Genomic DNA, 20,535 nt, shown 5'->3' on the forward strand with positions numbered 1-20,535 from the left:
TTTATTTGTACGTTTGATGCCTGCCTTCCCCAGATAAAATGAGATTTTCTTAAAGTCAGGAACTTTATCTTTTTCATTGTGGAATCTTCATATTTAAAATACCACCTGTAGCCAGGTACCAGTGGCTCATGCCTGTAATCTTAGCTACATGGTAGGTAGAGATGGGAGGATTGCTGTTTGAGGCCAACCTAGGTAAAATAGTTCCTGAGACCCCATCTTCAAAATAACCACAGCAAAATGGACTGGAGGTGTGGCTCAAGTGGTAGAGAGCCTGCTTTGCAAGTGCAAAACCCCAGTTCAAACCCCAGTCTCGCCAATAATAAAATAAAATACTACCTGGTACCTAATAGGGTTTCAATATTTATTGACTGACTATTGGTTAATTGGGGACTCTAATAAAAAGTATCGTTTAGGGCTGGCTGATAGAAAACTAATTTGGTTGTGAGAATTTCTTTGTGGTTGGCACTGCATTTTATCCAGATAAGAAATCTGTGAGGTAAATCAGAAAGAATTGGATTAATTTGTTGAAAACAAACCCAGAACAAACAAACCCCCAACACTATCTTTCTAACCATACCATTATTGTTTAGTTCTGAAGTAATTTTATAATAAATACATTTTTACTAGATGTAGGTGTACATTGAAATTTAATAACTATTTGACTTGTACCCAAGATAACAATTTATTATTTGAATTATAATGCATGGTAATTTTATCTATTTAACAACTAATGTGTTGCTCAGAATACCCCACAGCCTCCTTTTTTAAAAAAAATATGGCAAATTGATATTTATTGTTGCTCAAAGTCTCTATTAGGAAGGAAGATTGTGGGATATTTTGAAGCACAAATACAGTTTAGAATCTTTAAAAACAGGAAGCATCATAGATTTCCATGACCTTAAGATTATTAGCAGCATGAATGCTTGTGGAGCTCACTCCAGGCATTCATAATGCAAATTACATCACATGGTAGGCTTAAAAAATTGAAGTGTGGGTTGCGTTTATCTGTAATCATTAAGTTTATGGTTCATATGGGACACCCAAGGTGGTCAGCAAGCAGAATGGAGAGAATTCAGATGTACATAATCTTGGAATTAGAGGGGGGTTTTAATAATATTCCTGTGAACCATAGCACAATGAATAAATTAAGTGCAATCTGATTAGAATTTAACACTAAGACAGACACTTGACTTTGTGATTTCTGATGTTCTTTAGCATAACTCTCATATCCTCTCATTTCCTTCAGGCTGGCCCTCACTGCCATGAATAAATTTGAAGAAGCAGTTATAAGTTATCAAAAGGCATTAGATCTTGACCCTGAAAATGATTCCTATAAGTCAAATCTGAAAATAGCAGAACAGAAGTTAAGAGAGGTATCTAGTCCCGTAAGTTGTTAATGTGAAATGAGTGAAGTATTTTCTGTCATTTACATTCACTGAAATTAAATGAAAGTGGTTAGAATGATTCTCAGATACAACTCTTTTACAGACAGGAACTGGATTGAGCTTTGACATGGCTAGCTTGATAAATAATCCAGCTTTCATTAGTATGGTAAGTGTATTTCCCTTTCTGATCTACTGGCTCTGTTTTCCATAGAACCATGTATTTCCAAAACTTTTTTCCTATACTTTTAAAGAAAAGGGATCTTGCTATGGTTGTTCATGTTTACCTCAAACTTTTGGGCTCAAGTGATTCTCCTGCCTCCACCTCCCAAGTAGCTGGGAGTATAGGCTCCAAAACTTTTTAGCAACAAATGAGGTGGTGCTGGTAGCAAAGTGCTTATGGAAGAGGCTAAGACAGAGGTTCTTCACCTGTCCTTATCCTCTCTGGCAAGCCAGTGATGGACTGGCTATTGTAACAGGATGTGAAAATGGAGTTCTTTTAGTTCCATATTTAACTAAGGCTCCATGCTGCTATGATCCAAAATAAAGTATGATGCTACCATATAGGAATTGCAAGAGGTGAGGGTTAAAAGCCTATTTTTTGACTCTTGAAAAGGGCTGGGACTGTAGCTCAGTGGTATAGCACATGCTTAGGGTGTGCAAGGCCCTGGGTTTGATCCCCGCTACCCTCAAAATAAATAAACAAAAAGACAGATTGACAGAAATTTAAAGTGAGTTTTGGAGAGAGCTACTAGAGTTCTGTAACTGCTCATGTGTGAAGGTAGTAGGCAGGGAGGTCCACCCTCATCTGTAGCACAGTGAGAATGGGCTTTTGTGCTCTGCTTCCAGGGCAACACAGAGCAGTCACATCTCTTGTAAGGGCACTCTCTTAACTGTAAGAGATTCTTTATACCTTTAAAGTTTCTGTTTTTCCTTTTGGGTTAATTGGTCTCATCCAGTAGTAGTAAGTATAATGCCATCAGTATCACTAGTTTATAGTATTGTCTGTGATCTTATTCTTTTCATAACTTCTTAATGTTCTTCTAGTACTTCCACCTTTTTACTTTCTCATTTACTTTGTACAGCATGCTAAAACTACAGTGTTAGTACAACATTGCTTAACTTTCATTCTCCACCTTTAAGAAATCTTTGTTGAAGATCCCTAAATATTACTGCCTTTAATGGGAGATACTATTTCTGAATTTCAGGCAGCAAGTTTAATGCAGAACCCTCAAGTTCAACAGTTGTAAGTATAGAGACAGAGCTCATTACATTTCCTCTTCTACTTGCCAGCCTGTTAATTTGAGCACACCAGCTCACAAATGAAAAATATACCCTTACTGCTAATCAGTTGAAACTTAAAGCCACATACATTTAGCCTAACTTATTACATAATGTGGATATATTTACCTGACTTTTCCTTGGCCAGTTATCCTACTTGTTAAGAATATATGCTAATCTCACTGATCTATCTCTTGCATACAAGAATGTCAGGAATGATGACAAATGCCATTGGGGGACCTGCTGCTGGAGTTGGGGGCCTAACTGACCTGTCTAGCCTCATCCAAGCGTAAGTGTTACTTAACAGAAATAAAAAAACATTCTTTATGTGTTACAGTTTGTTTCTAAGGTAAGGATCCAGGCCTTTTTATTTTTTTTTTAAATCTTTTACTGTTAATGATTGGCTTCCTTAAAGTTAGTAAATCTGAAAGTTCATAAATGGGAACCGCTTTTCAGAGTTTTCAGACAGGCATCAGAAGACCTGGGTTGTTGGCCAGGTCTTCTCTCCTGAGAAGAACAATTATATGCATTCAACATTTTCCCCTTACCCAAGGGACCTTCCTGTACCTTCTTAGTAGAAGAAAAGTAGGCAGTTTTCATCCCTATTCAATAACTAGAGAAACTGAGATACAAGTTAGGAACTAAGAGTTTCAAAACATTCAGGGCAGAACTCCATCTACACTTAGTATTTTGATTTGCAGCCTAAATTTTTGTTACTTCAGATTTTTGTATAATTAGGTTCCTCAGTTTCTTACTTGAGGATATCAATACTATCATCTTCATTTACAGAGGGCCCTAGGATTGATAATTTGCTACTATGGAGGGCATGTACATTGTAATTTCATAAGACCAACATTTGTTCTTCCATTTTTACCAATGAAGATCTAAGAGAAGGCTTTTTTACAGACATGACTATGTACTTAGGGATGTAGACAGCAGTCACATGTCTACTTAAAATATTAATTTAGGCATACATCCATATTTAAAAATCACAGTTGATGTGTTTTGTATACATCTGTGAACTAGAACAATGATACCTTTTGCAGCTGTTTTACATGGGGCAGGGAGGGAAGGATGAGGGTGAGAGATGGTGGGGTGAACCTAACCAATGTTCAAAGCTATTCAAAAATGTCACAGTGTACCCCTGCACAATTAATGTATGTTAATGAAAATAAATTTAAAAAGACCATGTTTAGTCAGTGGTAGATCACTTGCCTAGCATTCTTGAGGTCCTGGAAACACACAAAATAGATAAAATAATAAAATCACGTTATATATGCTAACATTATGACCATTTAGGAAACTTACTCAAACTTTTTTAGTGTTTGTCATCACTAGAGGAACCCTTTGAATCTTTCATTACTTGAGCACGTTACCTTTACTTCTATCCAAATTACTTAAGACACTTTGTGTTTTGAATTGGAAGTTTTGTAAGTTACAAGTACCATTTAGTACCATTTACTATTTGGGATCATGACCGTGTAATTGTTTAGAATGATGCATTTTTAGAGTGGCATCATTGTTTAGAATGATGCATTTTTAGAGTGGCATTATTACTGCATCAACTCATGCATTTGAAATTGCTGTCTCAGGAATTGCCTTTTTAGAAATTGTTAGATCACCTTCATAAACACCCCAAACAGGGACTATACCCTGCTCTATGTTAAGACTTGACTCTATAAGCATTGTATTTGGGCTTATTTATGACTATTCAGTGGAAGAATAGATTTTACCTAATATAGGTGCTAATTTTTTACTTTGGGGTTTTGTAACTTCTGTCAAACTTTCCCAAAAGGGTGAGAAGCAATGGGTGTTTTGTTTTCTATAATTACTCTGAAGTGTAAAAATGCTGTCTAGAAGCATTGGTAAAGTCATGGTTCTGAAACTTGTTATAGGCAACGCTTCCCTTTGGGCAGCCCCACACCTTCTGAAGCTCTTTCACGTGGATACTATGGAACTGGCAATTCCCTCATTCACTTTGCCTTTTTACTACAGGGGACAGCAGTTTGCTCAGCAGATACAGCAGCAGAACCCTGAATTTATAGAGCAACTTAGAAACCACATCCGGAGCAGATCATTCAGCAGCAGCACTGAAGAACATTCCTGATTTGACCAGGGACTCTTGCCCACAATACAAATCATTTATGGCTCTGAAATATCCATTTTAGATAGTGGCCAAAACAAAAACTAAAACAACAACAAAAGCACCATACCTGATGTTCGGAAATAGAGGAAAACCTCTTGTGTATATTTTTAAGGAATAAATCTGTTTAGACAATAGGTTTATCACAAACAGACTTGAACATAACTTCTTTGGAAACAAATGATCAATAGCCTTGTTAAGGGCTAATATAGCACTGAAACAAGGGTCCATACACTTTCAAACTTTTATCATCATATTTGTATATTAGACTTAACAGCAGAGTATATTTATTGAATAGTAGGCTATTTATTAGTGAGTTCTTTAGGTCCAGGTTCCCTTAAGCAAAAGTTTTTGAGGGGAGATGAAACTTATCTAAGTTTAGCTCTGACCTGTGCTGTTGGTAATGAGTATGTATCATAGATGCCACTACTATCTTCAGTGCTGCTTAATCTGATGAGTGATAGGGAATCTTGAGAGCTGGTGGAAAGCAACATTTGGTACAGGGGATGTTCTGAAATGTGAATGTATAGAAAGTAAAGGTAGGGTACTCAGGTTTTTGCATAATTCTTAACTAGTCTACATTTGGTATTGATACTTTAGCATGGCTAGTAATACTAAGTACATAATAAAATACATTTAGAAATCCTTAATGGTACAGGTTAGGTCAGCGATAGAACTGTTCAAATCACAATTTCCCTGGTGGTGAATTTACCTTGGAAACTATCAAATATTCCTATATTTAAATAAGCCAATGGCTTGACCATAAGTTAAGGATTTTCTAAGTGGAATTTAATTATGTGCCCATAAACATTGATTAAAAAAAACAAACAAGCTTCTATCACTAACATTGCTTGTTCTGCTATAGTTTGGCCCTGTGTGCCAGTCTATGCTTAACTTTAATTTGTTGCAATTTGAACATAATAGGCTATCTAGAGTATTTCATTATAAATTAGATGCCATGGAATCCACATGGCCTATGGCTAGTGAAGTGAAATGACATCAAGTACTATCAGAATGGGAAGTGCAGTGATGGATAAGACAGTTTTGATTCCAAGTGAAATTTTGTTTATTAATCATGAAGTTGGTTATGTGGATGACATGTATGATTTTACAAGTGCCATGAGGAAGACTGAAACAGAAATTAAAGTTAAGCCAGTAAAAATGACAAGAGCCTTACTGTAACTGTTCCCAAGATTAATTACTTGGTATATTGAAGTTTAAAAACTAACCTTTTGTGAGATAGTGGTTCTGTGATTTCACTACAAGCATCAAGTGGAAGAAGTTCATTAAAAATGCAAATTCAGAGTTCACAGCTTTAATTTTGTTTAGGAATCACCATTTTAAATAGCACACCAGGTGGTTCTGATGCAGGTCCAAAGACTCAAATTTAGATTAACCATAAGTTAAAGGTCTCTCCTCAATTAGACCAGCAAATACCTAAGCACCTGGGCTCAGGCTAGAGTGAAGACCTATGTGAACCCGTGATGCCGGCCAGAGAAGAACTAGATTTAAATCTGAGATCCTCTGAAATTAAATTTCCTATACTCTATTTAAACCATCTTCATTTTCATGAAGTTACACTCAGTTCCTCATATTTAAGAACAAAGAACTAATTGCATAAAATTTATGACTATGATAAAAGAATCAAAGTTGATCCTTAATTAAAAATTAGTTGTTCTTATTCAGTGTTGAATAAGAAGTTAATGTTTCTAGTGTAGCTATTTTCAGTGCATTAAAAATGTTTTCAGATAAATAATATCAGTAAACCTCTAGCTCACTGACCAGGGAAACAGAAAGTACAGTTTCACAAGATCATACATGAAAGAGGATGGGGCTGTAGTTCAGGGGTAAAGTGCTTTCCTAACATGTGTGAGACCCTGTGTTCGATCCCCAGCGTTGCAAAAAAAAGCAAGAGTAGGTATACTAAGACCCTGAAGACATTACAAGAATATTTAGAAAACACTATGACTAACTATAATGAAACAAATTCTTTGTAAGATAAAAGCCACCAAACGTCATTGAATAGATATCCTGAATAGACCTATATTTATTAAGAAAAACCTTCTTTTTGGAAAATTATAAGCTCAGATAAATGATGGTGAACCCTACCAAACAACTGAGGAGAAATAATATCATTTCTACACAATCTCTTCCAAAAAGAGGAGAAAACACTTTTCAGATCATTTTATTTGGCAAGTAGTACTCTGGCAAAAGCAAGATCAGACATTATAAGAAAAAGCACTTTAAAACACTGTCTTCATGTGATAATATTTGTATGTAAAACATACCCATTCTTTTCGCATAAATTATAGTAATTGGTGTATTTCTTCCATTTCTGTTTCTCAGTTTGTTTCTTTGGGAATGAATATAGCACCTATAACAAATTCAATCTAGATCATAACTATCCACTTATATGAACTTCTGTTCTACTCAAGCCACTTCTGTTCTTAGGGTCCCTTCATCACCTTGGAATCACTGCACTGCAAGCAACTTCAGCAAATTTTATGTGGTATGATTGTGCTAGCTACTCTTAAAATGAGAAAGAATGCCCTAAGTATTCTTCTTGTCTAGAAGATACAGTAGATAAGAGAAACAAAGGGAATTAAGGTAAATCTTTACATTCTACTTAGGAATGCTTGACTTCCTCTAAGCACGTTTCATGATATGTAAAACTAAACATGTCCTTTTTAGGCAAATGACATTTTCATTTAATGTATCAAATTGTACTTTTTTTTTTTTTTTTTGCCAGTGAAGAGTTTATTGACATAGAAGAGTGGCTAAGAGTAGAGCTACCAGAGCTGGGACGGGTCCCAAGAGTAGGTGCCCATAAATTGTTAATTTTTATAATGTAGTTTACACAGATTCTTTATAAGATGGCATTATCTAACTTTTAGTTAAGTGTGAACAATATGTGTCTAGGTTATTGTTTACAAACAGAAGAGATTTTGTAATTAAATCAAAATATACAGCAGATTCCAAGTGACCATTATGTTACTTCTAAGTTTTCAAAGAGTGAAACAGTCATGAGAAGATGCTCGAAAAACAATCTAAGTACCTAGTGCAGTGGCTTTTATAAAGTCTTATTTCATCATTTTATCAATCTTTATCATTTTGGAAGAATGACAGACTTTGATTTTGCACTGCTTGCACTTTATTTTGCACAGACATTTCATTAATGATTTGAGGGGCAACTCTTCTGAATATAGGTATTGTTTTGGACCAATTTCTCATGGCAATAAATATGCATTTAACAAAAACCAGTTTTTGTATTTGACTTAATGTACTCTTATATGTAAAAATTATACATTGTGAAATTTCAACTTACCAAAATAGGGCAGTTTTCCAGCATAAACTTTTGTTTTCCTGACAAAACAGTGGAACATCTTGTTACATTCATGTGGCAGAGCTGTTTATAACCTTAATTTTCATGTTTTATTCATGGCATAAATGGGTATTGTTAGAAATATCGGGGCACTGCCATAATCATGAACAATACATGTGCTGGGAAGCTAATAGGGAAGGCAAAATTTACCTCTGCAGAAGGGTGTGTGTGCCTCTAACCAGAGTCAGGCAGGCAAGCCCATCAGGCGGGGAGGACCGCCTTGGTTTTTATCCCTAACATAGGACTGCCCCTTGTTCTAATGGAGGGAGCCTGGGTTCAGTCTTCATGATTGAATATGGTTGAGGTTTAAGGGAGGGCATAGGGGCCGAGCAGACATGACTGGAGAGCATGGACATGAAACTTAATTTGATTGGTATACTCAAAGACAAGGGTAACCTATGAGTTGGGAATTCTACGATTCCAGGGAAATTGAGGCCTGAAGTGACTGTTTGACTTGAAATGGCAACACCAAGTATATAACTGGTGAGTTGAGGGGACCTTGGAGCAGAGATTCCTTTGAACAATGATTATCTTAAAACTAGCAGTTTGAGTTTTAGGACATCTGATGACAATTCTCTGTTAAAGGCAGAAACTTTACAGTTAGGTGAAGTGCCACAGATCACACAGGCAACTGGGGAAATTAGCTAATATCTACATAATGACAGACATATCCCATAGTGTGGTACCAGGCATGGGGGGAGGAATGGGAAGGGGCTCAAACCCAAGACCTGAGTTGGTAGAGTCTCATGTCTATGGACTGAGGTAGCCCTTTGACAGAAAAGACCCAGTTCAGTTGATTCTCACAGTATGACTACTTGAAGAGATACAGTTTTATAGTATTAATACATGATTTACAGTTCAAAATCTAATAGCAAACTGGGAATCTTTTTAATATGTGCTAATAAAATAAGTGGTTCATTTTTTTAATGGGAAAAGACCCGAGTTTTTTAAGCTTAGAAATGAGGCTTTTTAGAGCAGGGTACTGGTGGCTCATTCCTGTAATCCTAGCTACTGAGGAGGTAGAGATAAGGAGGATCGTGGTTCAAAGCCAGTTCAGGCAAATAGTTCATGAGACCCCCCCATCTCGAAAAAAACCCAACACAAAAAATAGGGTTTGTGGAGTGGCTCAAGGAGATGGCCTTGAGTTGAAGCTCCAGTACAGCAAAAAAAAAAAAGCTTTTTAGTTTTAATCAGTTAAAACTAATTAATCAGTTAACTGATTAATCATCAATCTAAGAAATAAAAATAATTCTGATATGCTATTCAGTGTTTGTAAGTTAACTATGTTTGTATGTATTCACAAACACAGAGATACATGCCCACACAGTAATTTTGAAAATAACTAAAGTAGTTCATACTGTGTTAGCAAATAACCAGGTTCCAGAAGGACTACCACGGTTGTTTTCAATAAACCTTTTCTGTTGACTGAGGTACTAGGAAAAAAACTGTAGTCAACTACTACTAGTTAAGAATTTGTAAATAAAGTATTAGAAAAATTCTAAAGCCCTAAAAAAATGTCTGTATCTTCTAGATTCAGGCCTACAACCTATGGCCCACAGGCCAGATCTGACCAGCTGGGTATTACTGTAAATACAGCTGCTCTTACACCAGGACAGCAGAGTTCATTGTTTGCCTGCAAAACCTACGATATGTGGTATCTTGCCCTTTGCAAAAAAAGATTTCCTGATGGCTGTTTTGGATACATGCTGGGGACAAATGGCCTCAAGTGCAGAGTTTCTGGAGTCAAGGACCAATGGTCATTTAAAATGAAACTAAGAATGTGTAGAAAATGTAGAAATGTTCACTTAGAATATAACCCACAAGATAAAATCAGTACTTTTCAAAGCAAATATTTAATATTTTACCTGTTTTACAGGAAAGAAATTTAAATAATGTATACTTATCTGTCCTATTGACTTGGTCATTTCACAAAAGTGACAGAAATAGAGAAAGCAGTTCTGTGAAACTACAGGAAAAGTCTAACACTGAGATTTTCTTTAACTTTCCACGTCAATGGCTGAAGACACCACGCAGACTTGTGCGATGTCATCATATTCGTATGTCCTCTTTAAGAATGTGTCCGTCAGTCTTATGCCAGAGACGCTCTATTGAGAGAAAGGAGGGGCTTCAGTTTTCCTTCATTATTACCAGAGCAAGTATGACTATGATGAACCTATAAATTACCCCCACACGAGTGAAACAACTCAAAAGAACATACCTGTAGTCCCTGTACTGATGATAGTAGAGTAAGGGCAAGGCAGAGAGAGGAACTTGGATGCAGCTTTCCCAGCTGTCGTCCTGAAATACCACACCAGTGGATAGAACTGGTATTGCACATTTCCAAAACCAGATCCATAGTCCTTTCACTGCTGAGGGATCAGAAAAACACGAATAAATCTTATTCATTTCACAAGGAGATACTGTGATATTTCTTTCACTTTGTTAATAATTTTGTTCCTGTGTGTTCAGGAGATTAAAAACCAGAAAGAGACCTGAAAAGCTAATCTATCGTTATTACAATCAGGGAAAGGAAAGATGGTGTCTTTTATGGCTTAAAATGGCCTTAGACTAATCTGGCTGCAGGTGTTCCGTTTTCTAGTTCTGCTCCTAAACACTGGCTCCCAGACGCTGATGTGTGACAGCTGTGCCATTTCTCTGGGAGACTTCCAGACATTTTTGTTCATTTTGTTGCCATGTGCTCTTATGATTTCTATTGGGTACTTTATAGGAAAGAAAAAGACAAACTATGCTTGGGCTAGTCCCTTTAATACGTAACGTATGTTCCTTAGAAAACTGACAGGATTCATAAGAAGTAAAAAGTACTCACATTTGCTCATGGTATTGTTACCATGAAAAGACTTCTGCTTTGAATAGGTATCACTAGTTCAGCTTAAAGAGGTTAAGGTAAAAAGTTTGAATGAAAGTATGCCAAAAGGCTCATAAAGATAGGCTCCTTACTCTACCACCAAACTCATTTAGTTCTTTTTCTCATGGTTGGCTTTATATCCTAAAATATTTACTGACTTTTTTAGACATGTTGACTTTATGATTAATACTTTTTTGTTGTTATTGGTACTTGGATTTGAACTCAGGACCCACACTGGCTAGCCAAGCACTCTACTACTTGAATCACATCTCCAGCCCTTTTTTGCTTCAGTTGTTTCTCATATAGGGTCTCATGTTTTTGCCCTAAGCAGGTGGCGCTGGCTCTTGACCCTCCTACTTATGGTTTCCACATAGCTGAGATTATAGTAGTGCTCCATCATGCCCAGAGTTTTTTTGTTGAGATGGGGTCTTTCTTACTTTTTGTCCAGGCTGGCCTCTAACCATGGTCTTCCTGATCTCTGCCCCCTGAGTAGCTGGGATTACTGGTATAAGACACTATGCCCAGCTAAAGCTAACTGATTTTATGATTATTTGCTTTTATATTTATCTGTATCTCCAACAAGCATTTGAAATGCCTATTACATAACAATCAGATTAGATGCTCTATATGAATTTCCTCATCAAACTCCATAAAAACCCAGTATGATCTGTATGTTGTGTGCATGCTCTATATGGGGGATATTTTTATGGATGAGGAAACTGAAGATCAAAAAGCTTTCATATTTTATTTCTACAGGGATTGAACCTAGGGCCTTGCCCTTTATAAACAAAGCCCTCTACCACTTGAGCCATGCCCAACTACACAGCAAGACCTTGTCTCAAAAAAAAAGCAACAACAACCAAAAAATCAAAACTCTGTTTTCTAACCCATGATTAGTCCTTACACTAAATTCATTAACCAATTTTTGGTTTTTAATACTAAAGCTACAGCTCAGGTCCAAGTATGCCTCAGAGAAGTCTATCTTACTACTTTAGATTGGTATTATTCTGTAAGAACTTGTTCATGCTTTAGTAGTCTCACTATGAAGGAAGTACAATGAAAAGAACATGGTCTGTGAAGTCAAATACACCTTTCAAATTCTAGCCCCATCTTTTCTAGCTCTCTAAGTTTGGAAAAGTCACTTCTCTGACTTGGTTTTCTATAGAAAGTAAGTAAAACCCACGAATAGAGTATGATGAAATAAAATACAGAAAATACCTAATATAAGACCTCAAAATTATGAAATATAATGTTACCAGATAAAGAACTTTACAGCATTCAACATCAACATCAGAAAAGGCTATATGTAAAGAAGAAATCTGAAAGCAGAGAATATTAAAAAGATTAAAAATTCTTTTAAGTAGGTAAGGAGGAAAAGACATCCATCCAGAAATACTGGCATTACCTGCAGTTTGTTATTTTACAAGTGATATGAAAAGGTTCTTCTAGGTTTACGGTATCTGGAATTGCCTCCAAAGACAGCCTAACATCTCCGTAACCTGGAGCCTATCAGAACAAGCAACATGGTTAACATACATCTATTACAAAGCCTTTTGATTTTAATGAAGTAAGCACACCAGCACATTCAACAGATGGTGGGGCTCCAAACTGATGCTCTGGGAAAATACTTCTGATTCACTCTACTGTTATAATTACTCCAGGTTCAGTAGAGTTAAGATGAACCTTCCTTGTAGGTAAGTAATAGGTATCTGACCTCAAAGGGATGTTTTCTAGAGATACTACAGTTTCTACACATGTAACTCTAAATAAGTAGGGTTACTGCCTAATGAGGCAGTGGTCCCCACTTTGAAATAAGCCAGGGTAAAAAAAAAACAATGCACATGGGCAAGAATGGACTATAGAAACTTGAAGGCTTGGAACATGCCATGCAGGGTTATATATAACTGCTGCATTTTAAAGTAGGCTGTGATATCATCATCCCTTTTTTAAAAAAAAATTATTGCCTGAAATAGTGAAAGAAAAATGAATTTTAGGATATATTAGAACAAGCAATATTCAGCATAAATGGAAAATCCTGTAGCATGAGAAAAACACTGGACTGGCAGCTATTCCCACTCTCAGAGAGGAAATTAGGTAAAATATTCAACGAATGCTGACACGATAACTTTAGGGCACCTACTGGAGTTTCAGAATGTCTCAGATATTAAACAGCTTTTTAAAGGGTATAATAAACTGAATAGGTGAATGCAGTAAGTTTAACAGTTTCAGGAGACTTCTGTAACAGAAGTCAGATGAATGGTGAGCATGAAATACCAAAGGAAGGAAAAACTGATAAAGTTGTTTGGCAAAGTAAAAAAACAAACAAACACGTACTAAGGATCAATTAACATTTTTCATTTTTCTCAATACTAGTTTTCTTCCTAGAGATCAACGAAACTTTTTCTCTAGCAATATTAGGGCTTCTTATACTACTCTGATTTTTAGTGATAGACCTCAGAAAATTTAAGTTGTTCTGTCTGCCCCTCCCCCCAAAAACTCCACTGAAGTTTTTACCTAGACTCACCATTCTTTGAAGCTGGCTGGTTTGTAACCTTCCCCTTTCACCTAGATTTGTTTTCCACACTATATCCAGTTTTCCAATTACTGTTACACCCTTAATGATGCCTGCTTTCTCTGCAAACTCTTTCTTGGGCTTCAGACAGTATAAGTACTGACGTGTATCCATTGGCTGCAGATAGGCTCTTGATCCAAATGTTGACACACTGAGAGGTAGACAGAGATGGAGAAAATCCTTGAGCATCTTTTAAAAGAAAAGCCATGGCTCTGATTATTTCTTAGAAAGAACTTGATGATTTGCCACCCAAAGATCTAAGAGGTCAGAGGTTTCAATACAAATGAAAAGGACTTGTACGGAAAGAATTTTTCTTTAAATGTTTTCAATCAACACTGTAAACCTTGAGGTTCTTTATAATAAAATGGATGTATTGCCTAAAATATACGACCTTACAGATCAACTGAAAATTACAACAGAACTTAAAACCATAATACTCTTGTGCTTGCTGTCTAAAATTACCAATGAAACTAGTTTAGAAATTTAGAATAAGGTGAATATATATTTATTATTATTACTATTATTTTTTGTAGTGCTGGGAATGAACCCAGGGCCTTGTGTATGCTAGACAAGCACTCTACTACTGAGTTACAACCCCACTCCCATTCTAAACTAAGTAATTATTTTCAAAATGAACTGAAAGATCTGCAAAGAATGGAAAGCTGTTGTTTTCCTCAGTGAGGTAAAGGAGGCTATGGACTTTCCTATATGTAACCACTCACTAATGTAAACTTGACTTTTGTTCTTCCTCTTCCAAAATAGCTGTAGAAAGAACATGTATGTCCTGTTCACAGAGTAATTAAAATCATTTATTCCTATATTCCTTTCTTTTTATGTTGAGAGACTATTTCTTTTCCAAACTCCCATTCATCCTACACCTATTTTGTAATTTCTTCTAGACTGTTCCTTCCCATGGTCAGTTTTATCACTGGCAGGGTGATGACAGCTTTCAGATTTACCTGGTTCAATTATGAGAATTAAAAGAAGAAATGCTATGAACAGTAAAGCACAAAATGCAAAAGGCTGGAATCTTTGTTTTAATGTAGAAGGAGTTTTGAACAGGTGGAACATAGGATATATTTAGGAAAACGAAACTATTTTCCGCACTAGAGTAATATTGGATACATGCCATTATATGTTTGTCAAAATACACAGCATGTGCACCACACACATTGACTCAAATAGAAACTGTGGATTTTAGCTAACACCAGGTATCAGTGCCACGTTAGTAGTAGATATCAATGACAGGAGACTGGGGTACAACAGCACCTGCACTTGGGAGGCTGAGGCAGGACAGCCTTGAGCACTGGGCTTTACAGCCAGCCTGGAAACACAGCTTAAACAAAAAAAGAAAACAAAAAAGGGACACTGTGAGCAGGGAAGACAGTTTGTATTGTGGGATCTCTACTTTCCTACCAACTGTGAACTTAAAATTTCTCTAAAAAAATAAAGTCTACTATATATGTATATGTGTACACACACACACACACACACACATAAGTATGAAAGAAAACCCCAAAACAACTCAAGTTATGGATGTTAGAAAAGCATGCATCTGTTGAAAAATCATATTTACCATTCTCCAGCTTGGTTGACTGAATTTAATTCTGTTACATTGTACATTATAGATGGCTCCAATGAAACTTTCTCCATAAACATGGGTGAGGTAGTAATATTCTGAATCTGGGCTTCAAGAAATACTTCATCAGTCTGAAGATATGAAAAAAAAAAAAATCCACCCAAATGTGATGATGTTTAAAACAATTACCTCAACAAAAAATACCTTATCTATATGAAGAAAAAGTATTAACCACAAATGTGATTAGTTCATGCCTGAAAATCAAAGTTATCATAATTAATACAAGAAAAGAAATCTTCATCCTAACATAATTAAGAGGGGCAAAGTCAAGTGTTAGTCACCTGATACCTTGTCAAACAATGGATGTGGGATAACTATTTTGTATCAGCGTCCAAAAATACGGATTTAGCTGGAATTTCATTCACAAAAATTGTAAATCTGTTAGTAAGGTGTTGATGAGTATACTTAACACCTTTATGACTTCATAAAGATATTTAGGTCTTTATTTTAACATTCCAGCACAGTGTAATTTCAGCTGTCATGGCATTACTTTGATTTAGATAGTTTAGTGACCACCCTTATAGTATTTAACTTTATAAATTAAAGCAATTTGTAAGTGGTCATTAGTGATTTCTTGGTTCATTTCAAATGTATATTTAGGGCTAAAAAAAGAATATGTGGATTATAACCTTTGAGCTTTTAAATAAGGCCAAAGTATTTTCTAGCCCTGCTGACAGATTTTAAAACTGATGTCATTCATTAATACTTCTGTCATTGGGTAAACATTAGATCTCATATAAATTTTTAATTCCCTGCTTATTTGTGTGAAATATTTTTATTTTTATGTCAGATAGTTATTTTTCCTTATATAACTGAAGAAAAAAAATTGCTACCAAGGATTTCAAGAATTATTTTTTCAAAGGTTTCATACATAGTATAATATACAGATATATAGAAATAACAAAGTATGTCCCCAAAGTTAGGGAATAATGAGCTTTTTGAACTCAAAAGCCAGGATCATGGACATTATTTGCAAAATGATAACAAAGTTATAACTTAATGTGTCTAAAATAAAACAGATTCTTTACTCTTTGGGACTTGCTCTCAAATAAAAACACAAATACAATGATTTATACAATGATGTACAAGGGCAACAGTCTGTTACTTTTTCTCAAGAAAATAAGTAAATATATATCCCATAAATCCATTGCTTTAAAAAATAACCACAGACCCATATTTCAATTTTAAAAATAAAATTTTCTCATAAATTTATGAAGAGCTTAGATAAAATGAAAGAAAAACAAGCGGCATAATGGAAAATCAAGTTAGTCTGAACAGTTAGTATAAGGTAATTTGACATTTGAAAAATCAACACAAGAATTTAGTGCTAAGGCTGATGTTATTTACACATGTGATATAAGCAAATGTTTATTATAAATAGAAAATATGATTTCAGCCAACTTAGAAAAATTTTCTTTTCTTCTGTTTACTTTTGTCAAAAGGCCATCTTTACCTGAACTAGACTTAAAAGTATAATCACTATGCATGTCAAAATGAATTTCAGATATACTTTTTACTTAAAGAATTAGAGGAAACAGGATATTTTATAGTAAGATGATGAAAATCCCTAGGCTAAATACACAGGTTAACATGCCTCATTAAAAAAAATACCTGAAGAAGAAACTAAAAATAAGAATACAGTTGTTTCAATTTTTTTCCCTACAGAAAAGACAGATATAATATTAAAAGTACATTTAAATTATATATGTCTTTCTAAAGCCACATGTGTGGTATTCACAACTAACTGTTTTTCCACTATGTTTTGTAAAGAGAGATTAATTAGGCAGAGTCAAAAAGTGGTGAGTAAGAAAAGCATATAATTTATAATAAAAAATCAAATTACCACAGAACTGAGGTCACTCTAATGGAAAAATAAAAAAGAAAAATTAGAAAAACCAGAGTAAAATGTTAAAGAAAGAGAATAACTTTAAAATAAAATGCATCTCTGCATTTTTAAACTTACTAAATAAGACAGCATTAGTAAAACAAGAAAGTAAACAGGAAGCAATGTAAAGAAATATGACAAACTTTTTAGAAAAATGTACAACTACTAACTAAGGGTTAAATGATAATGGAACAGAAAGGAACATTATGGCTGAGTACTTACACAGGAGCAAACAGTTAAGGGTACAGTTTGGAGCAGAGCGTATGTCCCATCCTTTTCTAGTTCCATAAAATTTGTACCAATGTTATAATTCTTAATAGATACTTAAGGATGGACATATACTATTCTCCACATTCAGAAAACATATACACTATAGAGTAACTCCTAAATTTATCTAATCATGGAATTCTTTTGTAAAAGATTTGCTTAGGTGATTAGAACTCCATGGATCACATTTTGGGAAATGCTGGGCTAGTCCGCCTCAGACAATTGAGATTCATTCTGTTCTTGTTAAGAGACTTCATAGTTAGTGTCTATTCATACACACATTTAAGCTGCTTATTTGTTAAGGGCACTGTCAAATGTCACTTTCTTCATCAACTGCATAGCTGGAAATCGGTCCCAGAGCACACTTCATGACTTGGGGTGTGTGCTGTGCTCATTTGTGGTTGTCATGTCAGTCTCCTCCAATAGATGGACATCCCCGAGGTTTAGGAAGATACCAGTTTATACTTATTTCTCTTCTATACTTGGTAATGGGCTTTGTACCCTGCAGGTGACCAAATGTTTGCATCCTAGCTTCTAGTCTCACCAATCTTCTTGACTCTTCTATCTTAAAAAACTATTAACAAAGTTTTTCATGAAACTTGGTTTCCTTTTGATAATTCACACTTTATTAGCATCATTAGAAAGGGCACAAAAAACCTGTTAGAGATAAATGTGGGACTAATAATAGTTACTGCACAAGGACCATAGCAGAGGAATAAGCATTGAGTCCTTACAGTAGCGTGGTCTCACTACTTCCTACGCCCTACCTGAAACACAGAACCTGCCTCATGCTGGTGGCTGAACAGTATTTGCTTGTCTGCGAGGTAATATAGAAAATCTTAGAGATCTAAATGCTATCTGTTCACTATTGGTCTTTAAAGAGACAGCAATTTTTAAAAGTTCATAATTTTGAACTGGGGCCATGGCTCAAGTGGCTGAGCACCTCCCTACAAGTGCAAGGCCCTGAGTTCAATCCTCAGTACTGCCAAAAAAAAAAAACTTTTTAAGCTTAGTTTTTGGCAAAATTTAAACATTATGTTTACATATAGTGTTAACTGAAAAAGGTAGCAAATAAAAATGCCACCATGATTATCAAAAGAGATTATTATATAACTGCATAAAGACTAAAAGAGAGCATGGTTTCATAACAGCAATTTAGATTGTTTTCTTTATTACAGAATAACTACCTATTAAAAGACTATTTGCAAATCACACTGGATGTTAACATTGTTAAACTGCTCAATAAGTATCTTAATGTACATTTTTAACAAAGAAAACTTAATAGGTAATTAACATTTCTTTTTATAATTTTTTTCTTTTTGGTCGTACTGGGGTTTGAACTCCAGGCCTCATGCTTGCTAGGCAGGCATTCTGCCACTTGAGCCACTCTGCCAACCTTTTAATAGGTATATAATATGTTTTTCCTTGGGGCCAATTACAGAAACAAAAAAAAAATTGAAAAAAAAAATCCTATCCTCCCCCAACCTTATGTGTTTTTAAATTTTATCACATATCTACTGTAGCAGATAGAGTTAACATTCTCCCCTCATGCTAAGAAGGACACCTTCCCAGACATGGCAGGCTATTTACAACCAACAAACTGAACAGCTCTAGTGTGATTATTCACCAGTACGGTATTAACAACAGAGAAGCGAGTCCCTCTGGGGAGGCTGTGGAGTCCCATCAAGGAGGGACACCCCTTTAGCCTGGCTACCTTCCCAACACTGCACTCCAGTTCCACTTCAGACTACTGCCAGTTTTCATCTGAGATCCTGCAGTACATGTTCTACATCGCTCTCCTTTTAGACTTACTACATACTGTTCTAGGCAGTTTTGTTGCAAGCATTCTTCTTTTCTCCTGGTAAGTCTTTGCTACAGGCTAGGTTCCTTAACTTTGACAGCTAAGTATTTCTAATTGGAATACAAACTTTACACTGAATAAGATCTCAGAATTTATGGTAGAAATGTATGGCAAATTTGATATGACTGCAAATTTCCAATCATCTGATTTTAGAGTAACACAGGTACCATTTTCATTACAAAATACTGCATTTGGGTATCTCCGAATTTATCACTGTGATATAAAAAATGATTTTGAGAAGTAAATTGGCTCTGAAACTAGCTCTCTTCTTTTTTCACATTTTAATTTTTGAAATACAATCTTGCTATGCAACTCAAGTGCAGGGATAAAACCCAAACAATAAATCATTTTCCCTATGGCAAATTCTAATTTAAATCTTTTGTTAGGATAAAAGATAGATTATCTCCAATTCTAAAGGTTCACTGACTTCCCAGGAAAGAGTTTAATGTGCTGGCTGAGCTTTACCTGCCACTTTTTCCATATGAATATTAAATTTGGATCTACTAGCTTATTTTCTATGGAGAGTCACACTATAAATATCCAACAAATTGCTAGTGTTTTTGAGCAATAACACCACCACCAAATGAAATTACAGGGCAGTCATTTAACCAAACAGGTGACAGCCTTAGAAAACTAACAATGAGGATAGAAATGACATATTGATTAGATGTAGGTTGAAAACAGTAGATTAAAAGAGACTTAAAATGAAATAATTCACTTTTAATTGAAATTTATGCTCATTTTTGATAAGTAATTCAGCCATATTAGCAATTTATTTAAATAGGATAAGAAATGTAATACCTCAGGTTTTCAGCCAAGTAAGATTTTAATGTATAATTTGAAATCCTAGTAAGTACCTAATACTTACCTCTGCATTGTAAAATTTGGTTTTCACATCCAATGGTTTGAGAACCTGGTTAAACAAAGCATATTAATCAGGAAATTTTTGTCAGTGGTTTATCTAATTTTGTTTATTTGCTTTAAGCCACAGTGATTAAATTTGTCAAAGTCATTTTCTAATTTTAATTGTTAAAAGACTTTTTAATGGGTATGTAAAACTCTTGCAAAAAAGTCAGTAATCTCTCATTTAAATATTTCTTTAGAAATTTAATACTTATTTTATTTGGACATTATATTCATTTTATCCCTCTTCTAGACTTTGGCATGTTTTGCTAAGTCATGAAAACAAGGTTTTCTCTTTTGAATCAGTCTTCATTTCATTACAAAAACATGGTCATGATAGTTCTCTGCTCCTCT

At 35.2% G+C, this 20,535-nt stretch overlaps 2 protein-coding genes across 8 annotated transcripts in view; one reads left to right on the forward strand and one right to left on the reverse strand.

The window, feature by feature from the left end:
• The window catches only part of Sgtb (small glutamine rich tetratricopeptide repeat co-chaperone beta), a 45,342-nt gene extending 38,204 nt beyond the window's left edge, over window positions 1-7,138 (forward strand). For 3 of the 4 annotated variants that reach the window (XM_020165927.2, XM_020165929.2, XM_020165928.2), the window contains exons 7-11: window positions 1,247-1,385; window positions 1,489-1,551; window positions 2,591-2,628; window positions 2,869-2,952; window positions 4,659-7,138. In XM_020165927.2, coding sequence (XP_020021516.1) covers window positions 1,247-1,385; window positions 1,489-1,551; window positions 2,591-2,628; window positions 2,869-2,952; window positions 4,659-4,770 — 436 coding nt within the window. In that variant the 3' untranslated portion in view covers window positions 4,771-7,138. The remainder of the gene's footprint in view (window positions 1-1,246; window positions 1,386-1,488; window positions 1,552-2,590; window positions 2,629-2,868; window positions 2,953-4,658) is intronic. The other variant, XM_020165930.2, reaches the window with a different exon arrangement.
• Window positions 7,139-10,022: 2,884 nt separating this feature from the next.
• The window catches only part of Trappc13 (trafficking protein particle complex subunit 13), a 31,832-nt gene continuing 21,319 nt past the window's right edge, over window positions 10,023-20,535 (reverse strand). Inside the window, exons 7-13 of one of the 4 annotated variants that reach the window (XM_020165934.2) lie at window positions 20,147-20,191; window positions 17,109-17,126; window positions 15,203-15,336; window positions 13,579-13,777; window positions 12,460-12,560; window positions 10,407-10,554; window positions 10,023-10,293 (exon numbers count right to left, since the gene is read on the reverse strand). In XM_020165934.2, the coding sequence (XP_020021523.1) occupies window positions 10,186-10,293; window positions 10,407-10,554; window positions 12,460-12,560; window positions 13,579-13,777; window positions 15,203-15,336; window positions 17,109-17,126; window positions 20,147-20,191 (753 nt within the window). In that variant the 3' untranslated portion in view covers window positions 10,023-10,185. Of the gene's footprint in view, window positions 10,294-10,406; window positions 10,558-12,459; window positions 12,561-13,578; window positions 13,778-15,202; window positions 15,337-17,108; window positions 17,127-20,146; window positions 20,192-20,535 lie in introns of all 4 variants that reach the window. The other 3 variants (XM_020165933.2, XM_074077401.1, XM_074077400.1) reach the window with 3 other exon arrangements.

The sequence above is a fragment of the Castor canadensis genome, chromosome 6 (genome assembly GCF_047511655.1).
Source record: "Castor canadensis chromosome 6, mCasCan1.hap1v2, whole genome shotgun sequence".
In the NCBI taxonomy this organism is placed as follows: domain Eukaryota; kingdom Metazoa; phylum Chordata; class Mammalia; order Rodentia; family Castoridae; genus Castor; species Castor canadensis.